General features: G+C 42.1%; 1 protein-coding gene and 1 non-coding gene across 2 annotated transcripts; one reads left to right on the forward strand and one right to left on the reverse strand.

Moving 5' to 3' along the window:
* Nucleotides 1-6,680: 6,680 nt before the first annotated feature.
* Nucleotides 6,681-6,762, forward strand: trnas-gcu. Its single transcript has one exon. It is a non-coding gene; the product is annotated as a tRNA-Ser (tRNA).
* A 2,094-nt stretch (nucleotides 6,763-8,856) lies between these two features.
* On the reverse strand, nucleotides 8,857-10,724 carry LOC122543432 (transcription factor HES-5-like). The gene is made up of 4 exons (XM_043682146.1): nucleotides 10,663-10,724; nucleotides 10,262-10,357; nucleotides 9,974-10,061; nucleotides 8,857-9,472 (listed from the first exon to the last, which is right to left on the reverse strand). Exons 1-4 carry the CDS (start codon nucleotides 10,705-10,707, stop codon nucleotides 8,925-8,927), a joined length of 777 nt encoding a protein of 258 aa, XP_043538081.1. The 5' UTR covers nucleotides 10,708-10,724; the 3' UTR covers nucleotides 8,857-8,924.
* Between the last annotated feature and the right edge of the window lie 15,596 nt (nucleotides 10,725-26,320).

Here is a 26,320-nt window from a genome sequence, read left to right on the forward strand (position 1 = left end):
CCCAACCATCAAGGTCCACAGGGAGGCCTTAGAGAATGTTGACCACTCCCAGTGCCTCAGTAATATCCTGTTGTCCAAAGCAGCTATTAATGAAGAAATTCAGCACCATCTCCAGTGTGATAGTGCAGCCTTCATCCCCCTGAGGAAAATGATGTTTGAGGGCAATAATATCAGATTCTTAGTGATCCCCACCCTGCTTATAGGCTCTGAGATGTGAGCTGTCTACAAATAGACACTTCAAGGTGCTGGAGTAGTATAACCAATGCTGCCATTGCAAGATCCTGTTAATTCACTGGGAAGACAGATGAACCAACACCATCGCCCTTGACCAGACTAACATCCTCAGCATTGAGGCACTGATATGCCTTGATAGCTGTGACAGGCTGGGCATGTCTTCTGCATGACCAACAGGAGACTCATAAGCCTCATTCCTGATGAAAGGCTTATGCCTGAAACGTTGGCTGCTGCCTGACCTGCTGTGCTTTTCCAATACCACATTCTCAACAGGAGACTCCCCAATCAAGTGCTATATTCCCAGCTTTTAAATGGCAGGCAAGTCCCAGATTGACAGAGTGATATCCTCAAGGCCTCACTGTCAAATTGCAGCATTCTCGAAGACACCTGAGAATCAGTGGCCTAAGATTGTCCAAAGTGGAGAAGGAAGCATCCGGGAAGGCTCAAGCACCTCTACATTTGCCGTTAGGGAAAACAGGGGGAAGCCACGGGGAAACCGCGAAAGGAGCACCTTGCCTCACCAACACTCAACTCACCCAGCCCATGGCCACCACCTGTCCCTTCGGTCTGTGCATCCACCTACAGACTCACCCTGCAAGTGGAAGAGAATCAACCTCATCTGTGAGAGACCAACGATGATGATGATCTCTGCCTTAAAAAATACTTAATGATTTTGCATCCACTACCTTTTGGGGAAGAGAATTTCAAAGAGTCTCCAGAGAAAAAAAAAATTGTTTCCACATCTCTGACTGACTGAACTAGGCTCCCTCTTATTGATGAACAATGACCTCTAGTTCTGGATAAGATAAGGATAAATTCCTTTACCAAGAGCTTGTGGAATGATCTGACAAGGAAAGTATTGAGCCCAAAACATAAAACATTTTCAAGAAAGATTTAGATATAGTTTAAGGTGAAAAGAACCAAAAGATATAGTGCAAGAGTTACAGCTGGGGGAAAGGCAATTATGATGTGATTAGGCAAGATTTACGATACATAGGATAGAGAAGGAAACTGCAGGGGATGGGCACAATTGAAATGTGGAGTTATTGAAGGAATAACTACTGCATCTCTTTGATACACATGTACCCGCCAGCCAGCGAGGGAGCGGTGTTTTACTAAAGAAGTTGAATCTCTTGTCAAGTGAAATTAAAACGTTTATATTAAGATGAGGTGTGAAGGCTCAGTTAGGGTGCTTGAGAGTTACAAGTTAGTCAGGAAAGATCTAAAGAGAGAACTAAGAAGGGCCAGGAGAGGACATGAGAAGTCGTTAGCAGATAGGATCAAGGAAAACCCTAAAGCTTTCTATAGATATATCAGGAATAAAAGAATGACTAGAGAAAGATTAGGAGAACGTGAGGACTGCAGATGCTGGAGATCAGAGCTGAAAATATGTTGCTGGAAAAGCGCAGCAGATCAGGCAGCATCCAGGGAACAGGAGAATCGACATTTCCTGAAGAAGGGCTTATGCCCGAAACGTCGATTCTCCTGTTCCCTGGATGCTGCCTGACCTGCTGCGCTTTTCCAGCAATACATTTTCAGAGAATGATTAGGGCCAATCATGGATAGTAGTGGGAAGTGGTGTGTGGAGTCAGAGGAGATAGAAGTGCTAAATGAATATTTTTCATCAATATTTGCTTCAGAAAAAGACTGTTGTTGAGGAGAATACTGAGACATAGGCTACTAGACTAGATGGTATTAAGGTTCACAAAGAGGAGGTGTTAGCAATTCTGGAAAGTGTGAAAATAGTTAAATCCCCTGGGCTGAATGGGATTTATCCTAGGATTCTCTGGGAAGCCAGAGAGGAGATTGCAGAGCCTTTGGCTTTGATCTTTATGTCATCATTGTCTAGATAGCAAATGTTGTCTCCTTGTTCAAGAAGGGGAGTAGAGACAACCCTGGTAATTAGAGATTAGTGAGCCTTACTTCAGTTGTGGGTAAAGTGTTGGAAAAGGCTATAAGAGAAAGATTTATAATCATCGAGAAAGGAATAATTTGATTGGGGATAGTCAAGATGGTTTTGTGAAAGGTAGGCCGTGGCTAACAAACCTTATTGAATTCTTTGAGGAGGTGACCACACTGGTAGATGAGGGTAAAGTGGTTGATGTGGTGTATATGGATTTCAGTAAGGCATTTGGTAAAGTTCCCCACAATATACTATTGCACAAAATACAGAGGCATGGGATTGAAGGTAATTTAGTAGTTTGGATCAGAAATTGGCAAGCTGAAAGAAGACAGAAAATGGTGGTGGACAGGAAATGTTCATCCTGGAGTTCAGTTACTAGTGGTATATCACAAGGATCTGTTTTGGGGCCACTGCTGTTTGTCATTTTTATAAATGACCTGTATGAGGGTGTAGAAGGATGGGTTAGTAAATTTGTGGGTGATACTAAGGTCAGTGGAGTTGTGGATAGTGTTGAAGGATGTTGCAGGTTACAGAGGAATATAAATAAGTTGCAGAGCTGGGCTGAGAGGTAACAAATGGAGTTTAATGCAGAAAAGTGTAAGGTGATTTATTTCTGAAGGAGTAACAGGAATAAAGAATACTGGGCTAATGGTAAGATTCTTGGTAGTGTAGATGAACAGAGAGATCTCAGTGGCCATGTACATAGATTCCTGAAAGTTGCCACCCAGGTTGATGGGTTATTAAGAAGGAATATGGTATGTTAGCTTTTATTGGTAGAGGGATTAAGATTTGGAGCCATGAGGTCATTCTGCATCTGCACTTGGAGTATTGAGTACAGTTCTGGTTTCCACATTATAGAAAGGATAGGAAGCTTTGGAAAGGGTGCAACGGAGATTTATTAGGATGTTGCCTGGTCTGGAGGGAAGGTCTTATGAGAAAAGGTTGAGGGACTTGAGGCTGTTTTCGTTAGAGAGAAGGAGGTTGAGGGGTGACTTTATTGAGACATATAAGATAATCAGAGGGTTAGATAGGGTAGACAGTGAGACCCTTTTTTCCACAGATGGTGATGGCTAGCAAGAGGGGTTTAAATTGATGAGTGATAGAGAGGACAGATATCAGAGGTATTTTCTGTATTCAGAGAGTAATAAGGGTGTGAAATGCCCTGCCTGCAACAGTAGTAGACTTGCCAAGTTTAAAGACATTTAAATAGTCATTGGATAAACACATGGATGAAAATAGAATAGTGTAAATTAAATGGGCTTCAGATTAGTTCCACAGGTTGGCGCAACATCGAGGGCCAAAGGACCTGTACTGTGCTGTAATGTTCTGTATGGGAAGAAAGTGGGAATAGGACCATGCTTTGGATGATCATATTGAATGGTGGAGCTGGCTCAAAGGGCCAAATTGCCTACTCCTGATCCTATTTTTGATGTTTTTATATTTCAGCCTCTGGGAGGAAAGAATTGAGGAGGATGTTCCTCCTAGCAGACATGAAGGACGTCTCTCTGTAGTTACATTTCCTGAAAGTTGTCCAACTGCTGCATTTATGTCTGAGGTCCTTGACTTCTGATTTTGATTTTATTGTCGTGTATACTCAAGTACAAAAGTGAAAAGTGTATGATGTCACCACACAAGACGCCATCTTAGGCACAAATCACTGGGTAGAAAGTCTTCAGAACAAGGTAGAAAAAAAATTAAAAGTTAACCATTGCAGTAATTATAGTACAGTGATACTTTCTTAGTTTTGAGAAGAAAATAAAGAAGTAAAGCTGAAAGTTCAAACATTATAATCTTTCTTAAGTGCTTAGCTATAGTGGGATCACACTTTGAGGTAACATCTCAAGATCAGAAGTACATGCTGAGGCTTTGCCAGGTAGAGAGACCATTATGTACTGCCAAAAGATCACCCTGTAGGGCTGAGAGATTGCCAGGCTGGGCACAAAGAGTTTACCATGTCAGGCTAAGACACCACAAAGCCCAATGGCATCGGCTGTGGATTCTGGAGCTAAGTGCATTGCCACCTCATTGGCCCTCAGAGCAGATGCCTTCCTTCTTTCAGATGAGAGAGATGAGATAATGTATTCATATCTAGGGAACTTTGCTGGATTTCAGTGAAGATTCCATCTCCACTAGTAGCCTAGTTAGTTCTTAGCTGTTGTAAAGTCACAAATTTTGTTAATTTGTGTTATTTCTTTAGTGCCTTCATCCAAAACAGTTATATGAATTGAAAAGAGTTGAGGCCCCAGCACTGATCTCTGTAGCACACTATTTGTTACATTATGGAGGAGAAAGTGAGGACTGCAGATGCTGGAGATCAAAGCTGAAAAATATGTTGCTGGAAAAGTGCAGAAGGTCAGGCAGCATCCAAGGTGCAGGAGAATCGACGTTTTGGGCATAAGCCCTTCTTCCTGAAGAAGGACTTATGCCTGAAACGTCGATTCTCCTGCTCTTTGGATGCTGCCTGACTTGCTGTGCTTTTCCACCACACATTTTTCAGCTCATTTGTTACATTATGCCAACAAGAAAATGACCAATAAAGTTTAATTGATTTTAGCCAGCCAGTCTTCTATCTATGCCAATACATTATCCCATGAAAGACACTCATGGGATGTGAACCAGCATGTAACAGTCATTCTTGAGAAAGTGGTGGCCAGCTGTTTTCTTAAACAGCTGCACTCCAATTGGTGTAGGTAGACCAACTAGGAAGGGAATTCCAGGATTTTGATCCATGTGCATGAATAACATTAAGCTTTGGTCTGCTGGCCAACATTTCAAAATTTGCAGATGATACAAAACTTAGAAGTATTAGGAAATGTGAAGAGGACAGTGTGGAACATCAGAACAACGTAGACAAGTTGGTGGAGTGGTCAAACAGGTGACAGATTAAGCATAGAAACGTGAAGTAATTAATTTTGGTTGAAAAAACAGGGTTAGACAATATAAAATAAAGGATATCGTTGTAAAGGAATCACCATACCACCCCAGGTGCAGCATACACAATAATGCCCATCGGATGGCATGGTAATTCAGTGGTTAGTACTGCTGTCTCACAGTACCAGAGACCTGGGTTTGATTCCAGCCTCAGGTGACTGCCTGTTTGGAGTTGGCACATTCTCCCTGTGTCTGTGTGGGTTTCCTGCAGGTGCTCCGGTTTCCTCCCACAATCAGGTGATGTGCAGGTTAGGGTGAATTGGCCATGCTAAATTACCCATAGTGTTCAGGGATGTGTAGGGTAGGTGCATTACTCAGGGGTAAATGTAGGGGAATGGATCTGGATGGGTTACTCTTCAGAGGGTCGGTGTGGACTTATTGGGCCAAAGGGCCTGTTTCTACACTGTAGGGAATTCTATGAACTGAGAGGGTACTAAGTTTGGAGGAATTGAGAGACTTTGGAGTGAATGTCCAAAGAATCCTCAAGGGAGAATGAAATGTTAATAATGTGGTTAAAAGTTACATTGAATAATTACCTTTCTCAGCTGAGGTTTGGAATATAAAAAAGCAAAGAGGCTTCACAGATGTTATTTAGACCACAACTTGAATATTATATGCAGTTCTGGCCATCTCATAAAGTAAAGGATATCATTACTCCAAATAGGCCACAGAAAAGACTTGGAAGGATGTTACCAGGACCAGTACAATGCAACAATGAGGAAACTTCGAAAGGCAGGGGTGTTCACCTTGGAAGAGAAGGGAAATTTAATAAAGAGATTCAAGGTTGTGGGGAGCCTGGACAGAGGGCATTTACATCAGTTTGGCCTGTGTTTAAAGTGATTGATGGAAAGAGTTGAGGGAAGACAGGGTTGGATTCATCTCTGGGCTCCACACTGACGGAGGGATGTGAAAGCATTAGAGAAAGTACAGAAAAATATTCATTTCTCAGAGAGAAGACTGAGAGGAGATTTGACAGGAGTTTTCAAAATAAGGAGGGGTCTGGGTAGAGTAGTCAAAGAGAAACTGTTCTCACTGGTGAAAGGATCTGGAACGAAAACATAAAGAGATTGAAATTAGTAAAAGAAACAAAAGTATTACAATAAAAAGTGTTTTTCTTTCAGGCATGGAATGGTACGGGTGTGGAATGTGCTCTGTGAGACAGTGTAGGGGGCAGTTTCAATTTACAGCTTCATAAAACCATTAGACAGTTATTGGAAGAGGAGGAAGGTGCAGGGTCGCAGTGGTGAGGAGATTCTGGGGGAGTGACTCTAAAGGAAAGGCTCATTTTGAGAAGCCAGTGTGAATATGATGGACCGAATGGCCTCCTTTCATGCCGCGATAATTATGTTATATTTCAATTTCTATTATTCTAATCTGGTTTGAGAAGTTTCACCCCTGTGCCCTCGCAATTTCTGCTCTTTAAGGCGCCTTGTTCCGATGTCCTCACGGAAATATTGCTCCTCAGTTAGCGGATTTCAGTAACATCTCAGTAAAGCTAAAGATGGGATTTCAAGTATTTACGATAATTTGCAAATTCTAATAAAATATTTACTTATTCACCAAAAGATATTCTAAAAGCTGTGTAATGGGGGGGAAAAGGGTGCCACTGCTAGACGAGGTGGCCGAGTGGTTAAGGCGATGGACTGCTAATCCATTGTGCTCTGCACGCGTGGGTTCGAATCCCATCCTCGTCGTATACATTTTAAAGCAGACCTTTGCAGAAGGACCCTCAGAGCTGTTAACCGTTCCTTGTGGCGAGCTGATTATTAGATTGAATTCAATATTCAGCGCAACCGCTTGCTGCCCTAACCTTCTTGATCTTGCGATGATGTCTGATATTTCAGCTCCACATTTGTTTTGTATTTGTTAATAGCTCAGCAGCGGTACATTTAATGGGACATAAAATATACATTGTTGAATAAAACTTCACTGAAAATTTTAATGTTTCAAATCGAGATGTTATGTAGTCTTCCACAAAAGCTGTTACTTTGCAAAAAGAGAAAAGGCTCTCTGTCTGAAGCTGGCGACTGACTGACACTTAGGGAAATTGGTGCAACTCTGATGGACAAAGTTAAAAAACACACACCAGGTTTATTTGGAAATACAATCTTCCGGAGCGCTGCTTCTTCATCAGGTAGCTCGCTTCTTCCAAATAAACCTGTTGGCCTATAATCTGGTGTTGTCTGATTTTTAAATTTGTCTACCCCAGTCCAACACTGGCACCTCCTCATTCATAACTCTGAAGGCTGATCTCCCAATATCCAACTCGTGACAAGGTACAAGAATCTGGAGAAAGAAAAGTCTAGTGAAGAGGAGCAGACGACCAATACCTTCTGGATCTGCCGAGATCGCGGGGTGCAGACTCTGGTTCAAACCGCAGCTAAACTCTCTCACTGGAATTGCTCTTTGGCTTCTCCCGTCTCCGTCATCAATCAGGTTTCAATCTAATATTCAGCCACAGCCCGTTATTACGGAGGCAACAGGTTCTGTAGCGTTTACTGCAAGGGTAATTGAATAAAAAGAGTAGGGAAGTGTTCTCACATCCGTAAAGGGCTTTAGCGAGGCTGCATCTTGAGCTCTGTGTATGGAGCTGGTCGCCTTTCTCAAGGAAAAAATCAACTAGGCAAAAGTGAGGACTGTAGATGCTGGAAACCAGAGTTTAGATTAGAGTGGTGCTGGAAAAGCACAGCAGGTCAGGCAGCATCCGGGGAGCAGGAAAATCGACGTTTCCGCCTCCATTCCTGATGAAGGGCTTTTGCCCGAAATGCCGATTTTCCTGCTCCTCGAATGCTGCCTGACCTGCTGTGCTTTTCCAGCACCACTCTGATGTAAACCCTTTCTCAAGGAAAAGTACAATTACATTGGAGTAGGTCAGTGTAGGTTGATTCGGCTGATTACTGGGATAACAGCTGTATTCGCAGGAAAGGATTAACAGGTTGGCCTTGCAGCCACTGACATGGGGTAAGAACGAGAAGAGCTGACAAATTTACTTACTGAAACCTGTCAGTTTTTAAGGAGGGTTTCAAAGGGTGGATGCTGAAAGTGTTCTCATCCCTTATTGGAGACGAGAACTAGGGGTGCACATCCAAAATGAGGGGATCCTATTTAAAACAGGGGTGAGGATGGATTCTATTCCCTCAGACCATAAGATTTTGGAGCAGAATTAGGCTCAGCCAATTGAGTGTGCTCGGCTATTCTCAATCACATTCTCCTGCCTTCTGCCTGTAACCCTTGAATTAGGAGAAAATAACTGCAAGTTCACGGGAAGCAGAGGTGGGGACTGGGTGGAATAATGGAAATGTCCCTGGGCTCGTAATCCAGAGACGAAAATAATGAATGGGGCGTCTTTGTGGCCTTGCGTCTTTGCCAAGCTGCCTTAGTTCAAGTCTCACCTGCTACAGATAGATAGAGCTGACAAACTGACAGAGGGACTACTCTGTAAACATCAGCTCCAAGGGTAGAGATTGTATCTCTGGCAGGCAGCAGCTCAGTCAACGCTCTGTTGCTTTCCTGTGTATGGGGTGGGGTTTTGAGGGGTGCGGGGTGAGACGGGGTAGGGAGAGGTGTCGATGGTGAGGTTCTCAGTCCGACAGGACACAATATCATCCAGTTGTTTTAATTAAAATAGAACGACGCAAATAAAGATCTTATTAAAATCTTTAATCCAAAATATACACAAGTGAAAAGCGGAACGTACGTAATAACGAGAAATATTAAAGAAAATTTAAACTAATCAAAACTCCCATCTTAAAATAGTAGATAGGATTTTATTTGGATAAAGCGCAGGATTTAGTGATTTACAAACGTAAGAGAAATGCAATAATGTCAAAAGCAGAAAGGTCCTTCTCTCACCGACCTACGGCCACGGTCTCCAGACACTGTGTGAAACAGTCCCTCTCGATGAGTCCTGGTGACCAGGGACTGGTTTTGGCGAAACAATAACTTTCTGGGGGCACTCTAGAAAAGGTGTTGAGCCGGAGTCATAAAGTTCATGATGTTTCGCTGTGAAGTCGCTGGGGTTTGGCATCTGATGCGAGACTGCGGACCGAGCGGCGAGGAAATGCGAAACATTGCTTGCGGGAGAGTTGCTAGCGACTGCGGGGACAACAGCCATTGGCCTCACGGCGTTGGAGGCGGCGGGACCGACATCCCAAGCCCCGGAATCTCGCTGTCCTGGTCGGAGAGGATCCAAAGTGGGGCCGGAGGGGCTCGGGCACTCCGGCATTCGGCGGTTACTGTTCTTCTCGGAAGCTCGCTCCAGGAAGACCGCTAGACCCTCCATCAGACCGCTCCGGGACTGCGAGTTGAACCTGGCGCAGCTTCGAACGAAGCTATTCACCTGCAGGAGGCACTCCTTAAAGCCAGCCTCGTAGTTCTGCCGTGTGATTTCTGCTCCCTGATGTTCTGTTTAAACACAAGGTCGGTCAGTGATATGCGTTTGGGGACATCCGAAAATTGCCCCTGAGGACTATACTGAACGCACGATCCTGTACATTTTGGAACTGTACGTTAATATATTTACATTAATGGACGCCCCTTATTAATAGTGTTCCACTTAAACCAATCTATAACCGATTACTTCGAAATTCCAAATAGGATCTCAGCAAAGAATCAATTCCGAGCTCCGGGTACAAATCCCGATCCGGGGCCCCTCTGGGAGGTGGGTTATGATTTTGCATGTCCCAGCTTTATTTTTGAACACAAGGTAGCGAACTAAAGGCAGGAGGAATCATTGATTACCAATACAACAAGTATCAATGCCCAATCTATGCACACTAAAGGTATCGATTTTACCGAACGCAAACTGGATGTTTAAAGCCAACTCCGCAGATGGGATGGTGAGCAAAGACGCGCATGGAAACTGGAATCACTAGCCACAGCAGCAAGATCAAGGCAGATACCCACCCGGTCCATTCGCAAGCGCCGCGTTTTTCAGATATTGAACCGTCATTTCTAAGATTTCAGCCTTCTCCATTTTACCGTTTCGGAAACTCTAAACAGAAAGAGACAGAAACGGGGTTGGGGAAAGAGAAACGAAACCTGGGTAAAAGTGGAAGGACATGCGAGAGATATCAAGGTATCTTTTTGTTCGGAGCGCCACACACACTTCATACTAATCCCGGGAAATTTCACACTTAAGCCGCGGAAAGGTTCCTTCAACTGTGTCACTTCGCGACAAAAAGGTGCCCTCACCTCGTTCTGGGAATGCGTCAATAAGAAAGATTTCAGTTGGTCCAAACTGCGGTTCATTCGATCGCGTCTCCGTTTTTCCACTAAAGGTTTAAGTAACTGTTGATATAGAATGGAAAGGGTTTTTTATATTGATGTGACCACACTTTGCATCCAGTTTGCCCGGTCCAGCTCGGAGCTGGGGGCTGTTGCTGCATCCGGGGGTTGGGGGCCTAAACTGCTCAAATCTGGGAGGAAACGTCCTGACTCCCTCCCAATTGTTTTCTTGCAATAATTTAAATAACACTTCAGTACCAACGAATAACTGTATCCTGGTTAATGCAGCTTTTAATACATATGAAAACAAAACAAAACGGGCTAATGTGGAGCACATTTCGTTTAGTCCATTGTCAAATCACTTTTACCTTTTTAACCTCCCTGACATCAGACGATTCTGCTGCCATCTTCATCGAAGAGCTTGTCCTGGTGTCTTCGCCGGGGTTAAACATAAGGAAAACCTTAAAGGCTGCCTTTATTTATAGGGGAGGTACCGAGACACGTGAGATTGGGGGACGGGTCATTTGATGTTCGCCCCCACCCCCCTCATCCTCCCCACTTGTTCCTATCTGCATGCATTTGTTTCCGGGGACTCCCGCAGAGCTGTGAAGGAAAAGCATCTAACATTGAAATGCAAACTGCAGCGTCACTAAATCCTTTGCTACTTTCCAATCGAAATACAGTATTTGAAAAAGGGATTGTAGATTGCAGACCGCATTATACCGCAATTATTAAACATCAATCATGTTTAACGAAAAATGTTTAATCTATTTAGAGTTTACAAGACTAAGATTTTAATTAATTGAATCCTTTAAACTTTTAAAAAATTTATAAAACAAACAATTCCTCGGTTGGATTAAGAAAATACGGCCTCACAGCACTTAGAATTGTTCAGGGATGTACACAAATGATTGGATTAATATAACAACGATGAAAGGTTTGGAATCCAGCCTTAATTCCCAGTACACTTTACCGAGCCAGGTGTCAGGGTGGGAAACACTGTAATTTGCATACTCGGCTCTGCACCACACTTTCTCAGCTTCACTTCAATGGTGTGTGGGAGCTGTCGGGTGATCAAAGAGTTAAAGTTGAAAGCGAGTTTCGCACACGCTCTGTTTGTCATCTATCTATCTACCTATAGAATCTGATGATTGGGATAAAGTGGCTGGCTATCATGTTGAGCAGGATAAAGTGCGATGTGACTTGTTTACAGATTTAAAGAGGAAAGTTTGATTGCGTTAATTTAGTGATGCAGTTGTACAGTGCTCAGGCAGGCTATTGGGTGTGAAATCTGCATTAGCCATTCTGAATCCTGATGTAAAGGCGCCGGTGTTGGACTGGGGTATACAAAGTTAAAAATCACACAACACCCAGTCCAACAGATTTATTTGGAAGCACTAGTTTTCGGAGCGCTGCTCCTTATGAAGTGCTCCACGTGATGGAGGAGCAGCGCTCCAAAAGCTAGTGCTTCCAAATAAACCTGTTGGACTATAAGGTGGTGTTATGTGAGTTTTAATTCTGAATCCTCTACGACTGATCGGCACTGAATAAATATTAAGCCGCTGGAACTAGCCTCAGGGGATGCAGGTGATAGGTTCTTGGTTCTTGGTCACAGAATCTTAGAGTGTTTGCGAAGCTGAAAGTCACACGGAGGTGACAACTTGTGCCGACCACACGCTCGTTTGATGCGACCGCCGTCTCTGGAATCAGAACAAAAGGCCGAGTCTTTATGTCCCGTGTCTCCTCTTCATTTGGTACTTTCAATTCTCTGTCCAGATATTATCATCCCAAAGATTATGCCGCACAGTCAGACCTACAGTCCAAACATCCTTCACAGTCAAACGTACAGTTACAGTCCCGATATCCTACACTGTCAGAGATACAATGCAGATACACTGCACAGAGTTACAGTATGCATTTCCTGCACATAGTTACTGTACACATTTCCTGCACAGAGTTACAGTACAGATATTCTGCACAGAGTTACTGTAACAGATATTCTGCACAGAGTTACTGTTTATATTTCCTGCATAGAGTTACAATACAGATATCCTGCACAGTTATAATACAGATAGTCTGCACAGAGTTACAGCACAAATATCCTGCACAGAGTTACAGTACAGATTTCCTGCAGAGTTAGTGTACAGATTTCCTACAGAGTTACTGTACAGACTTTCTGCACAGTTGCTGTAACAGATGTCCTGCACAGAGTTACTGGATGGATAGCCTGCACAGAGTTACTGTACAGCTTTCCTGCAGAGTTACAATACACTTTTCCTGCAGAGTTACTGTACAGATTTCCTGCAGAGTTACAGTACAGCTTTCCTGCACAGAGTTATGGTACAGATTTCCTGCAGAGTTATGGTACAGACTTTCTGCACAGAGTTACAGTACAGATTTCCTGCACAGAGTTACAGTACAGATTTCCTGCAGAGTTACTGTACAGATTTCATGCAGAGTTACAGTACAAATTTCCTGCAGTTACAGTACAGCTTTCCTGCAAAGTTACAGTACAAATTTCCTGCAGAGTTACAGTACAGCTTTCCTGCAGAGTTACAGTACAAATTTCCTGCAGAGTTACAGTACAAATTTCCTGCAAAGTTACAGTACACATTTCCTGCAGAGTTACAGTACAGCTTTCCTGCAGAGTTACAGTACAAATTTCCTGCAGAGTTACTGTGCAGACTTTCTGCACAGTTGCTGTAACAGATGTCCTGCACAGAGTTACTGGATGGATATCCTGCACAGAGTTACTGTACAGATTTCCTGCAGAGTTACAGTACATATTTCCTGTACAGAGTTACAGTACAGATAGCCTGCACAGAGTTACAGTGCAAATTTCCTGCACATATTTACTGTACAGATGTCCTGCACAGAGTTACTGGATGGATATCCTGCACAGAGTTACTGTACAGATTTCCTGCATAGAGTTACAGTGCAAATTCCTGCACAACCTGTGTTACAGTACAGATATCTTGCACAGCCAGAACTGCAGTGAGATACCCTGCACAACTAGACTTACGATGCAGGTTCCTGACCAATCAGAATGACTATGCAGTTATCTTGCACAGCCAGACCACTGTAAGGTAATTCACACAACCAGGTTGATTGTGTAAGTATTCTATACAGCCTGACTGTTGACTCTCTACTATGCTGAACTGGAGGTCATTTGGGAAAAGGGGAAATTTGATTCGGTTGGGCTGATCCCTGAGCAGAGTGTAAAACTCATTTGGAAGAATGCTCCAATGTTGGAACTCTGAAGCAAGCACCAAAATGTTACTTGTCTGGTGGTGAGAAACGCCCTTCCCATTCAATCCTTCCTATATAACCACTTCCTACAGTGATTGAAGTCACCTTAAAGATCCCATCAACTTGACCTTTCCACCATCTGAGTTATTATAATCCTCAGGTTAAACTCAACACCAGTCGTTCTCTCTCCCTAATGGGAGAGCAGTCCTTAGAGATGAATCTGGTTATTGGATGAAAGTAAATCTACAATTCCTCACCACATGACATATATCACTTGGATATGAAAATGTAAATACAAATCGGCTATCTCTGCTCTAAAAGCAGTTGTACTGGATTCAAAACATTGAGCATTTTCGAGCATTTTTTGAGCATTCTCTATTTTAATTTGGGACCAATGCCCAGAGTATCACTTTTCTGCATATTGCCCTTGAGGGAGCTTTGGTGGGGAGGTGACTGTTGCAAACCTCCTCATGGAATATGCCTTTGCAAAGAAGATCTAGAAAGAGATGAATTGGCTTTTTGGTGAGGTTCATTCTGTGTAGCTCCATGCTAAGGACTCTGAGACCTATGAATTGTTCCCTGAGGCACATACTTAGACAAACATCAACTGCAGTGGACAGCCATTAACCTAGTGAAAGACCATCTTCATTCTGTCTGAAATCTTGCTGTGCAAAGGGTGGTCCTTCACTGAGGATGTTGACCGGCTTATTAAAGTATCCTCTATACAACACGCTGCACTGTGAGGTGCCTTGGTACCTTTTGAACTGCTGATTTACACCATACATTCCTCATAATCCACACAGCACAAGTGGTATGATTGTTCCAAGCCTCTTGAAACACAATGCCTGAAGGCCTTGGACAGTGACCTGTGACAGTGCAGAAGCTTGTGCAATCTTCATTGTAAGAGCAGTGAAACACTCAACAGGGTCAATGTACTGCATTTACTGAAAGTGCTCTCTCTCATATCATGTGAACAGCTAGGCATGGATTACACTGTGACTCTCTTTAACAAGTTTTATGTAAAAAAGACATTTTTGGAAGAATACACCTCATTGTCTGATTGGCCTGTTCCTGACTGTTTAACTGTCCATCACCAGAAAATTTGTAAATGCAGTTAACCTAATTGTGAGGCTTGACAGAGAGACAGTGAATACTGTCTTGACCTTACACTTTGCTAATTCAGTACTCAACATTACAATGTCAGGTCTGTAAAAGTAAAAGAAGATTTAAGCATAGAATTGAAAAAGATATTGCTAATTTGTTCTCAAAGTTAAATTTCAACCAATTACTAGGAATTGATGAACGAATGTGATTATTGGATGAAAGTAAATGGAAGTAAATCTACAATTCCTCACCACATGACATATATCACTTGGATATGATAATATAAATACAACTCATTTATCTCTGCTCTGAAAGCAGTCATGCTGGATTCAAAACATTGAGCATTCTCAAGGATATTTTGAGCATTCTCTATTTTAGTTTCAGCTATACCTGCATAGGATCAAAAATGATTCCCAGGGATTTAATTCAGTTTCACAATTATACATAGTCTGAGTAACTGATCCCTTGACCCCTGCACACCCCAAACGGGAGGTGAATGTTTCCATTGCCATCTCCTCTTCTTTTTGTAGTTTTTGGGAGAATGATCAATACTGAGAGGGTTTAAGAGTTAGGATCAACAAAAGGAGTTTTTAAAAATAGTCAATGATCCTGTCTTAGTGATCTCTGAGGAAGAGAATTCAACAGATTCATTGTCGTCTGAGAAAATTAATCTCCTCACCTACTAATGGGAGATCTCTTATGTTAAGATCATGGTTCCCCAGATCTCTCCCACAAGTAGAAACCACCTCTTCAACATTCATCCTATAAAATTCTCTCAGGATTTTTCTGTTTGAACAAGATCACCTCTCAGTTTTCTAAATGGCAATGGGTACAAGCCAAAGTTTTCCAACCTTTCATCCTGAGATAAAACCCAGCCCTCCATCCCAGGAATCAGTTGATGAGAAGTCTCTCTGTCTTGCTTCTGAAGGAATGAATTACCTCTCTTAGATACCACAATCTGCACACAATGCTGCAGAACTCACCAATTCCTGTAAAATGGTAGCAAAGCACCCTTATTCTTAGATTCCATTTCCCTTGCAATAAACCTCTGCAACTACAGTATACACAAACTTGTGATTACTGCTCCAGCATACTCACTTCCCTTTGTATCTCAGGATCCTGCATTCTCTCTCCATTTAAATTGCATAATGTTTTTCTAGTCTTCCTGCCAAAGTAGACAACTTCATTTTTTCCCTAATCATATCCCATCATTTTTTGTGCGCTCACTGGACCTGTCTCCATCACAATCTTTACATCAGTATTAAATGATCAACTGTGTGGGTTGGGTTGCTTCAGTAAATGACTGGTACAGATTATAAATAACCTGCACTCATCCCTGTTACACTCCACTCTTATAACTGGCCAACATGAAAATGTACTTATTGATCCCACTCTGTTTTTCTGTTAGTCTACCCATGTTAACATGTTGCACCCTACATTATTAATTTTTAGTTTGTATAGTAACCTTTGTGTGGAACTTTTGCCAGTTGGAGTGTGGGAGATAGCAGCTGATCAAAGAGCTCAAGTTGGAAAAGAATTTCTATCTATCTATCTATCTATCTATCTATCTATCTATCTATCTATCTATCTATCTATCTACCTACCTACCTACCTACCTACCTTTAAGGCAGACTTGTTAGTTGGTTTTATGCTGATGCTGATGCTAATCATAAGCTCGTGAGTGAACTTACTGCAGCCTCCGGACCCCACACACCCTGATGACCAGATCCACTTTGATTCCAAACCCACCAACTGTATCCCTTTAGGTCACTTGTCAGTTTTTAAAATTAGCGTTAATTTGAAAAGAGAACTGTCTTATTTTATTAATTAAAAAGATCATAACACTCTGTTCATGAGAACCAACTGTCTCCCTTGTAATAAATTTTAATTCTGAATGAGAAAGTGCAGACAAATGGGAGAATTAGGATTTGATGAGGTTTCTTACAGTTTACAAACACACTTATCAGCAACTGGGTTTGGTCTCGGCATCAAAGTCAATGCAATTGAGATGAGAGAAGACATTTATTGGGGAGCTTTCTCAGAATTGTTCAGGTAGAATTTCAATTATTTCCCAGAGTCAATGGGAACATTTTAACCCCAGTGATCATCAATAACGAGCTGTTACTTTTCTTCATAAAGGACGGTGCTTAAACAGTTTAACTGGTCATTCCTGCTAATCCTCTGTCCGCTCTCGAACAGATGGCTCCCTTAAATTTGTTAAAGTTTTCAGCCGATAGAGCATTGTGTCTGCCCAGAAGGTCAGTGAGGCGGATCCACCTCTCTCAAAACCCAATCAGGGATTGAATGAACATCAAGAGGGTAAAAGGAAGGATTAAATCTCCCTCTGTCTGCAGCTCAATGTTCTTTCCTTTTGGAAAGGTTCAACAACACAAAATCCACACGAAACAGAGAGCAGATATTTTTTATTAAAAGAGCATTCTCTGAAAAGGGCATTTAAATCAAGGATCTGTGTTTGACAATGATTGTCAGAGGTGGCTTTGAATGAAGTGTTACCCCAAAACTCTCCATGAATTTTATGTTTCTTTATCAACTTTACTCTGCTCTCTGGACTGCTGACTCACTGCTAGAAAGAAGGAAGCAGTAAAACTAAGGGCAGGAGCAGGCCATTCAATAAGATTATGACCAATTCTTTATCTCAAGGCCATATTCCACTTTCTTCCCATATCCTTGATATCTTAAAAATTTAAAAACATATCTATCACTTGCTTGAATATATTCAATGAGTGACCTCCACATGCCACTCCAGTATTAAATTGCATAAGTTTCACTAATCCTTGAAGAGATGTTTCCTCATTTCAGTCCTAGATAGCGTAATGTGTATCCTGAAATTGTATCCCATGATTCTAGACTCCCCAACATGGGAAGCACCCTCCCTGTCTCCTGCCCTTAGATCTTTATATGTTTTAATCAGATCCTCTCTCATCCCGCTAAAATCTGGTGAATACTGTCCTAGTAGAATCAAATTCTCCTAATAGGACAGTCCTGGCATCCCTGAAATCAGATTATTGAACCTCCTATGCACTCTCTTGATGGCATGTGTATCCTTTCTTAGGTAGGGAGACCAAAACTATACCAAGTATACCAGGTATGGTCTCACCAAGGCCCCATTTAATTGTACTAAGACAGCCATTCTTCTGATCTCAAACGATTAGTTTCACTCTCAACCGATAGTCCTTCGTTAAAATTGGGCAGGATGCTTCCTTGAGAATTTGTGGTCAACTCCTTGCATCAGACCATACAGACACACAGTTGTAAGAATATAAGAAATAGGAGCAGGAGCACACCAATCATCCTTTTGAGCCGTTTATCATTCAGTAAGTTGATGGCTGATCTGATTGTGGTCTCAGCTTCACTTTTCTGCTTCTCCACTCTTTCTTGACTCTGTTGTTCATCAGAAGTTTGTCTAAGTAAACCTCTTTTGTCAGAGGGGTGGTGAATTATTTACTGCAGAGGGCTATTGATGCTGGGTCATTGAGCCCTGAGGTAGATTTTTAATCAGTAATGGAATCAAGGATTATGAGGAAAAGGCTGGAAAGTAGATTTGAAAAGGATCAGATCAGCCAGGTTGTCATTGAATGATGGAGCAGGCTTGATGGGTCAGATGGTTAAACAGCCCACTCCTGCTCCAACATCTTATGGAATGTATTTCACAAGACCAGGCTCCATGCCCTTCTACTCTGGGGAAGAGAGTTTCACAATATCTGAAATTCTTGAGGGAAGAAATTCCTCCTGATTTGCATCCTCAATTATTATTTTTAAGTTGTGAGGAAACTTCCTCTTAACAGTCATTTTACCAAGTCTTCCTCAGAATCTTGTATGTTTCAATAAAATCCCTTCTCAATCCCAATTGATTCTGGCCCAACCTGTTGAAGCATTCTTCTGAGGCAATCCTTTCATCTCAAGAATTCAATGGTGTAAAGCTTTTTTGAACTACTTCTTCTGAAAGTAGCTCTCTCTTTAGGGAAGGAGATCAAAACTGCTTCCAATACTCCAGGTGTGGTTTCACCAGCACCTGATGTATTTATAGTAAAAATTCTGTTCGTTTTCATTTCTCCTCCTTTGCAGTGAGGGCTAATATTCCATTTGCCATTGTATCCAAAATGTCAACTCTCTTGCTCCTCAGATGTTGCTTGACCTGCTGTTCTTTTCCAGTGCCACATTTTTTGATCCTAATTGCTCAGTTGACCTAATTGATTCATGTCGAAAGACATTCAGATCCCTCTGAAATGCCCACACTTCTTTTAGATAGTCATAAAGTCATAGAGCTGTACACCATGGAAACTGACCCTCTGATCCAACTTGTCCATGCCGACCAGATAGCCTACATTCATCTCGTCCCATTTGCCAGCATTTGGCCTATATCCCTCTAATACCTCCCTATTCATATGCCCACCCAGATGTTTTCTAAACGTTGTAATTGTACCAGCCTCCATCACTTCCTCTAGCAGCTCATTTCATACATGCACCACCCTCTGTGTGAAAAAGTTACCCCTCAGGTTCCTTTTAAATCATTCCCCTCTCACCTTAAACCTATGCCTTCTAGTTTTGGACACCCTCACCCCAGGGAAAAAGACCTTGGCTATTCACCCTATCATGCCCCTTATGATTTTATAAACATCTATACGGTCACCCTACAGCCTCTGATGCTCCAGGGAAAATAGCCCCAGCCTATTCAACCTCTCCCTATAGCTTAAACATATTGATTTTCTATTCTTCCTCTTCATCAGATTCTTGTTGTTAAATTTTTGCCCATTCTAATAGCTAATAGCACTGCTATCATGTAATACAGCAGTGAGTCTATGATCAGGAAAGTGTCAGGTGTAACTAGGGATGCCTCAAAGAGAGTTATGATACACCATTCGGGTGGCAGTGAGGGATGTGGAGGGGACAGTCCAATGGATCATACTTCCTTCATCAAGAAGATCCTGTTTGACATGTAGATTCAAAAAGCTGAGTGTGAATATAGTCAGTGTGCACCAGGAATGAATATGGATTCAGTGTCCACTAGGAGTGCATTTGGATTCAGTTAGAATGCAACAGGAGTGAGTCTGCTATAAAACGGATAACTTGTGAAGACTGCTGGAATGGTAAGGTATTACACCTTTTGAAACAACGGATGTAAATCGTGCATGTTGACCGAGACTGGTATCCTGTCTGGCAACAACTTTTCTTTATAGTTGTGGAAGTTTTACCTCATCAAAGTAGTCATTTCTCGTTTTAAAAGCAGACTTTCGAACAGTGCACGCCAACTGCTAAATTCTCTTCATATATATAAAAGGTTTTCTCTTCAATTCGCGGTTGCATTTTTGAGTCACCTTAAATACTGTCTATTGAATCTCGCTCCTTCCCACAATGCCATATTCTATCTAGACCCATCAGGCATGGGGACGTGATGACCTAATGGTATCATCACTTTACTATTAATCCAGCACCCTAGGTAGTGTTCAAATCCTGCCATGGTAGATTGTCGAATTTTAAAACTCCGGACTAAGAGTCTAATGATAACTGTGAAACTGTTGCTGATTGATAGAAAATCCTATGTACTTCTCTAATGCCTTTAGGGAAAGAAATCTGCAATCCATAATCCTTCTTCAGAAGTTAAAAATCACATAACACCAGGTTATAGTCCAACGGGTTTATTTGGAAGCACTAGCTTTCGGGGCGCTGCTCCTTCATCAGGTGATTGTGAAGCAGGATCATAAAACACAGAATTTATAACAGAAGATCTCAGTGTCATGCAACTGAAATGATATATTGAACAAACCTAGATTTCTTCAGGAGGATTAAGAGTTAAAGAAGGGTCACTGGACCGAAACTCTCCTTTCTCTTTGCTGAGTTTTTCCAACGCTTTCTATTTTTGTTTCTGAGCAATCTGATTTTTTAAATTTCAAAAATATACTTTATTCATAAAATTATTTTGGTCATGCCATTCTTATACACACTGTGCATTTCTTTACACACAGAGATCGGAATTAATCATTCGCATATAAAAGTCTGTACATTGACCATCCAGATATTTAGCTGAGGCGCCAGCGGGGCCCAATTTCTGAGTGGGCCCCCTGTTCTTCTTAGGCAGGCAGATGTTACACGGTGGTCTTTCCCCACCGCGCCTTGGCAGCAGCTGCCCCAAGCTCCAGCGAGTCCCTCAACACGTAGCAATCTGATGGGGTTCTGCGTCGGTTCTCCATTCTGGTTAAACTGACTCTGTCCTTGATCTCCAAACTCTTAAAGTACGTGCAAGTGTCCGCTCATTGCCACCGTCTGCTTCCCGATCCAGCCCCGAGGTCATTTTACCCGATTAAAGACAGAATTGGAGGACACGAGTTGTCAGTGACTTGCGATTCACACCCACTCCTTTGATGCACCGTTTGTTTGATATGTCCTTCCCCATGCTGCACTTTTGCGCCATGCTTTTAGCCGTGGCTGAAATTAACTTCAAACGATTGCAGTGAGGTGTTAGCTCGTGTGATTTTTAGCCAGTTTTCACAAGATTCCAGCTTCTTGAAGAATCAGAAGTTGCATTTCTGACTGGCTTGAAATGGGCCCAGGGCATTGTTTCCAAAACCTCGAATTCTAAATGATTCCTACAACCAGTTAAAATAGAAAATTATACAATAGAAGGATTTGGACAGGTTAGGAGTGTGGGAAAAGAAGTGACAGATGTGGGAAAGTCTGACGTTATGCACTTTGGTTGGAGGAAAACAGGCAGATTGTTTTGTAAACAGGGAAATGATTCAGAAATCTGAATCATGAACTGACTAAGGACTCCTAGTGCTAATTCTCTTAAGATGAACATGTTGGTTCAGTTGGTACTTAGAGGAAAAAGTGAGGACTGCAGATGCTGGAGATCAGAGCTGAAAATGTGTTGCTGGAAAAGCGCAGCAGGTCAGGCAGCATCCAAGGAGCAGGAGAATCGACGTTAAGAAGGGCTTATGCCCGAAACGTCGATTCTCCGGTACCTTGGATGCTGCCTGACCTGCTGCGCTTTTCCAGAAACACATTTTCAGCTCAGTTGGTACTTCGGAAGGCAAATACCGTATTAGCATTTATTTCAAAACGACTAGAATACAAGAACAGAAATGCACTGCTGGGACTGTATAAGGCTCTGGTTAGACCACATTTCGAACATTCTGAGCAGGTTTGGGCCCTGTATCTAGGAAAGAATGCCCTGGTACTGGAGAAAAACCAGATGATGCTCCCAAGAATTATCTCAGGAATGAATAGCTTGTCATATGAGGAGTGGTTGAGGACTCTGTGCCTGCACCTGAAGGTGTTTAGGGGGATGAGCGTGGACCTTACTGAAGCGTACAGAACACTGAAAAGACCTGGAGGAGTGGGCATGAAAAAGATGTTTCTACTACCAGGAGAGTCAAGGACCCGAGAGCACTACCTCAGAATGAAGCGATGAGTGTTTAGAACTGAGATGAGGAGGAATTTCAGCCAGAAGGTGGTGAATTTGTGGAATTCATTATTGCAGAAGGCTGTGGAGACCGAATCATGAGTGTTTTCAAGGCAGATTTTATAGGTTCTTGATTAATAAGGGGATCAAAGGTTACAGGGAGAAGGCAAGAACATAGGGTTGAGAAACATATCATCCATGATCCAATGGCTGAATAGCTTAATTTTGCTCATAGTTTCATTGTTTCTGTGGTTTGATTCATAAATAGTTTTTGGTTTAGTACCGAAATTTGCTTCGTTGAGATAGTTAATGTTCACCCTGTAGGATTTTGGGCACATGTTAAACAACTATTAGTTATGACCAATTAGGACTCAGCTTCCTAGGTCAACGAAATGACTGATATTTTCAAGAAAAAACGGAGATAAAACTGAGGTACGGCTGTGAAGCGAAGCTTTTTTTCAAAAAAAGTGCTCTTTGAGGTGGTACCTGTCTGAAATGATTGATGAATGCGTGGCATTGTTCTCTGGTGAACACGATGAAAGTAGACTGGACAATTCCACTTGAGGAAGAAGCCATCACCACGCCCGTAAATGATGGTATTCCCCTGTATCTGTTGCCCTTGCGCTAGAGCTAGTTACTGCCAATTAAATACTACAGAAAGTGCAATAGAAATTTTCCTTATACAATGTCAATAGTCGAACCTTCTCTCTGATGAACAGAGTTACAGTTCAGTGGCAAACTGCTGTTCTGCTTCAGCATTCCTTTTCCATGCAATTTGAACACACGAAAATGTCAGCACTGAGTTAATGCTGACAGCACTGAATTGGGTGCTATTAAAATCTCAGAGGCAATGAGCGGTGTGGGAACATTTCTGTCTTGCGATGTCTGTTAAACTCTATCGGACCCTTAAACCATGTAAGAGTCAATAACACGTGTTTGGGAAGGAGAATAGACCACACATTCTGTGTAGTAAATAATACCGGTGCTTCCCGTGGGAAAGGGCAGTCTTTCTTTCAGATCTCGCTCAGTCAGTGCTTTACTGGGAACCGTCTGGAGAACGGGTTGAGGAAGACGTTGGTAATTTCACACCGTGCCGCGAATTGAGCCGGGGTAACTGCAGCCGAATAGTTGAACATATTTTCACGTTGTTAAAGCACTTTAACATTTGCACAAGTACCAAACAACACCTTGCCTTTATGTAGTGGGTTTAAAATAGTAACGAAAGGTCCCTCTTCAAGGGACCGACTATGAAAAAAAATTACATGGAGTCACTGAGATTGGTAAAAGAAAAAGGTTTTAACTAAACAGACTTAAAAATCACAGAACACCAGGTTGTAGTCCAACAGGTTTAATTGGAAGCACTAGCTTTCGGACCGCTGCTCTCTCACAACCACCTGATGAAGGAGCGACGCTCCGGAAGCTAGTGCTTCCAATTAAACCTGTTGGACTATAACCTGGTGTTGTGTGATTGTTTACTTTGTCCACCCCAGTCCAACACCGACATCTCCACATCATAACTAAAAAGAGAAAAGCAAGGTAGAGGGGAGGAAGGTTTCGGGGAAAGAATTCTGTGTGGTTTCAGGCCTGGATACTGGGCTGCAGGGAGAGGAAGCTGCAGTCCAGTCATGGATGTCTCTGCATAAATCAAAAACAAATCTCAGGAGACAGGTTGGTCAGCGCTCTTGCTTTCATTGCTCTGACCTTTGAGTATAGGAGTTGGGAAATCATGTTGAGGTTGTATAGGACATTGGTGAGGCCTCTTCTGGAGTACTGTGTCCAGTTTTGGTCGCCCAACTATAGAAAGGATATTATTAAACTGCTGAGGGTTCGGAAGAGGCTTATCAGAATGTTTCCAGGAATGGAGAGTTTGAGTTATAAAGAAAGAATAGATAGGCTGGGACTTTTTTCACTGGAGCATAAGAAGTGGAGAAGTGACCTCATAGAGGTTTATAAAACAGGGTTAATAGTGTCTTTCCCCTAGGACGTGGGATTTCAAGACTAGAGGAACATTTTTAAGGTGAGAGGAGAGACTGGAAAAAGACACAGCGGCATTTTATTTTACACAGAGGGTGGTTCATGTGTGGAATGAACTTCCTAAGGAAGTGGTGAATGTGGGCACAACTACAATGTTTACACTCTCTCTCACTCACACACTCTCTTACACAGGCCAGTCCTTTTGGCCGAAACGTCAATTTTCCTGCTCCTTGGATGCTGCCTGACTTGCTATGCTTTTCCAGCACCATTCTAATCTAGACTCTGATTTCCAGCATCTGCAGTGCTCACTTTTGCCTACTCTTACATAGGCAGTCATGCAGACTCTCTCATACACAAGCTCTCCCTCTCATAAGCGCACACATACACACCCCACACTCTCACCCACACATGCACCCTCTCACAGGCTTATACCCCTACATACTCATACACGTTACTTATACACACATGCATACACACACTCTCTCACATGCACTCACACCACACTCACTCTGTCTCTCCTGCATGTGCACACATATAAGTTTATAAGGTGAATTTGTATTTGCAGAATTTTGTTTTATTTTGCTCAAGAAATGCATAACCTGCAGTCAATCCATGTAAGATTCTGTAAATCCCACTTTAGAAATAGAACCAGTTAAGGCCACTGACAGACTTTAACCTCACACCTTTAATGCATTGTCTGAGCTGAAATGGAACTTATTGTTAGAAAACCTGAAATTATCTTGAGAATGTAACTTAAAAGAATTGGGGAATTTACAAATTAAAGAACTGAAACGAACAAACCCATTCTAAATGATGAAAGACTTAATTTCAGCTCCATGACACTGCAATCCTTCTGCTACAAGCTCTGTGTCTTATGGTCCTGCTTCACAACCACCTAATAAAGGAGCAGCGCTCCAAAGGCCAGTGCTTCCAAATAAACATGTTGCACTATAACCTGGAGTTGTGTGATTTTTAACTATGTTTAAAAGACATTTGGATAAATACATGATCAGGAGAGGTTTGGAGAGATTTGGGCCAGGAGCAGGCACTGATACTAGTTTAGTTTGGGATAACTTTTGGCATGGACTGTTTCTGTGCTGTATGACTATGATTCTATGGCTTGGCCCCGAGCATTGATTGTTATGACACTACAAGGCCTCATCCCTGTACTTATGAGATTATGTGATTTTCTGCCTCTACTACCATTCCAGGCAGTTCATCCAGATTCTCACTATCCTCTGTGTAAAAGATTATTGTGTAAAATCTCCTCTTAAACCCCTTGCCTTTCCCTTTGAAATGATGCCCCTTTTTTGACCAAAGGGAACAGATGCTTCCTATCCCTCCATTCCATGCAAACCTCTTCAGAAACTCCTCAATCTCCTCTGTCACTCCAAGTGAAGTTTGACAACTGCAGTTTTGCACATGTCCCATCAAGGTAATGAGAAACTGGCTTTCCTCACATTGATCCACCTGGATAGACAAACTGACAAAGACAAACCATTGTCAGGAGCAAATCCACAATGCAGCATGTTTGGGCTACTCCAGCATCATTTTCTGACTTTTGTTAGGAATTCAAAACATTCATCCTCTGTATGTTATTATCATGTCATATATTATACTATATTAGCAGAACATGTACAGAACCTGATCAATAACATGGCTGGATGGGGGACACTATGTAGAAGTAGATTTGAATATAAAGAACCAAATATAATGGATTATTTTATGAAGCAGAATTGAGACTAGCAGATTTTCTCTATCCATGAAATATTCCAAGTTTATTTTTCTTTCATTCAATTTCTCTTGTTTCTCTATAAAAAAAATCTGTGGATCAGATGAATAAGCTCAAGACTCTATTATCTGTCAATCTCCTTGACATTGTCCAATGATACCCTTCTCAAAGGCCCCTCCATAGCAATACTGGAGGTCAACCTCCAGCACATGAACTGCAACAGTTCTAGAAGATAGCTCACCATCTTCTTCTCACAGGCAACAATGGATGGATAATAAATGCTGGTTCAGAAAGTGACACCCCACATCCGTTGAATAAATAAGCAAAGTCACTCCTTATCACGACAGATTGCCATTCCTGACATCTTCCTGGTGAATAGGTGCTTTAATATCTGTTTCACAGTGGAGTGTCCGAAACTGCAAACTTACACCTTATGACTGTCTTCTGAATATAAACACATTATGGTCTTGGCACCATCTTATTTTCTCGCAACATAAATTTAGAGAGTTGCAACTCTGCCATTAATTTGCACTTCCTATTTTTCACA

Source organism: Chiloscyllium plagiosum, chromosome 43 (genome assembly GCF_004010195.1).
Source record: "Chiloscyllium plagiosum isolate BGI_BamShark_2017 chromosome 43, ASM401019v2, whole genome shotgun sequence".
Taxonomy (NCBI): domain Eukaryota; kingdom Metazoa; phylum Chordata; class Chondrichthyes; order Orectolobiformes; family Hemiscylliidae; genus Chiloscyllium; species Chiloscyllium plagiosum.

Excerpts from the sequence above, each read along its gene's own strand:
- LOC122543432 (XM_043682146.1), bottom strand. The coding sequence starts at position 10,707 with ATGAAGATGGCAGCAGAATCGTCTGATGTCAGGGAGGTTAAAAAG. Across the intron at positions 10,358-10,662 it reads ATGTCAGGGAGGTTAAAAAG|TTACTTAAACCTTTAGTGGA; the intron begins GTAAAAGTGATT and ends CTATATCAACAG. Across the intron at positions 10,062-10,261 it reads TGACGCATTCCCAGAACGAG|AGTTTCCGAAACGGTAAAAT; the intron begins GTGAGGGCACCT and ends CTTTCTGTTTAG.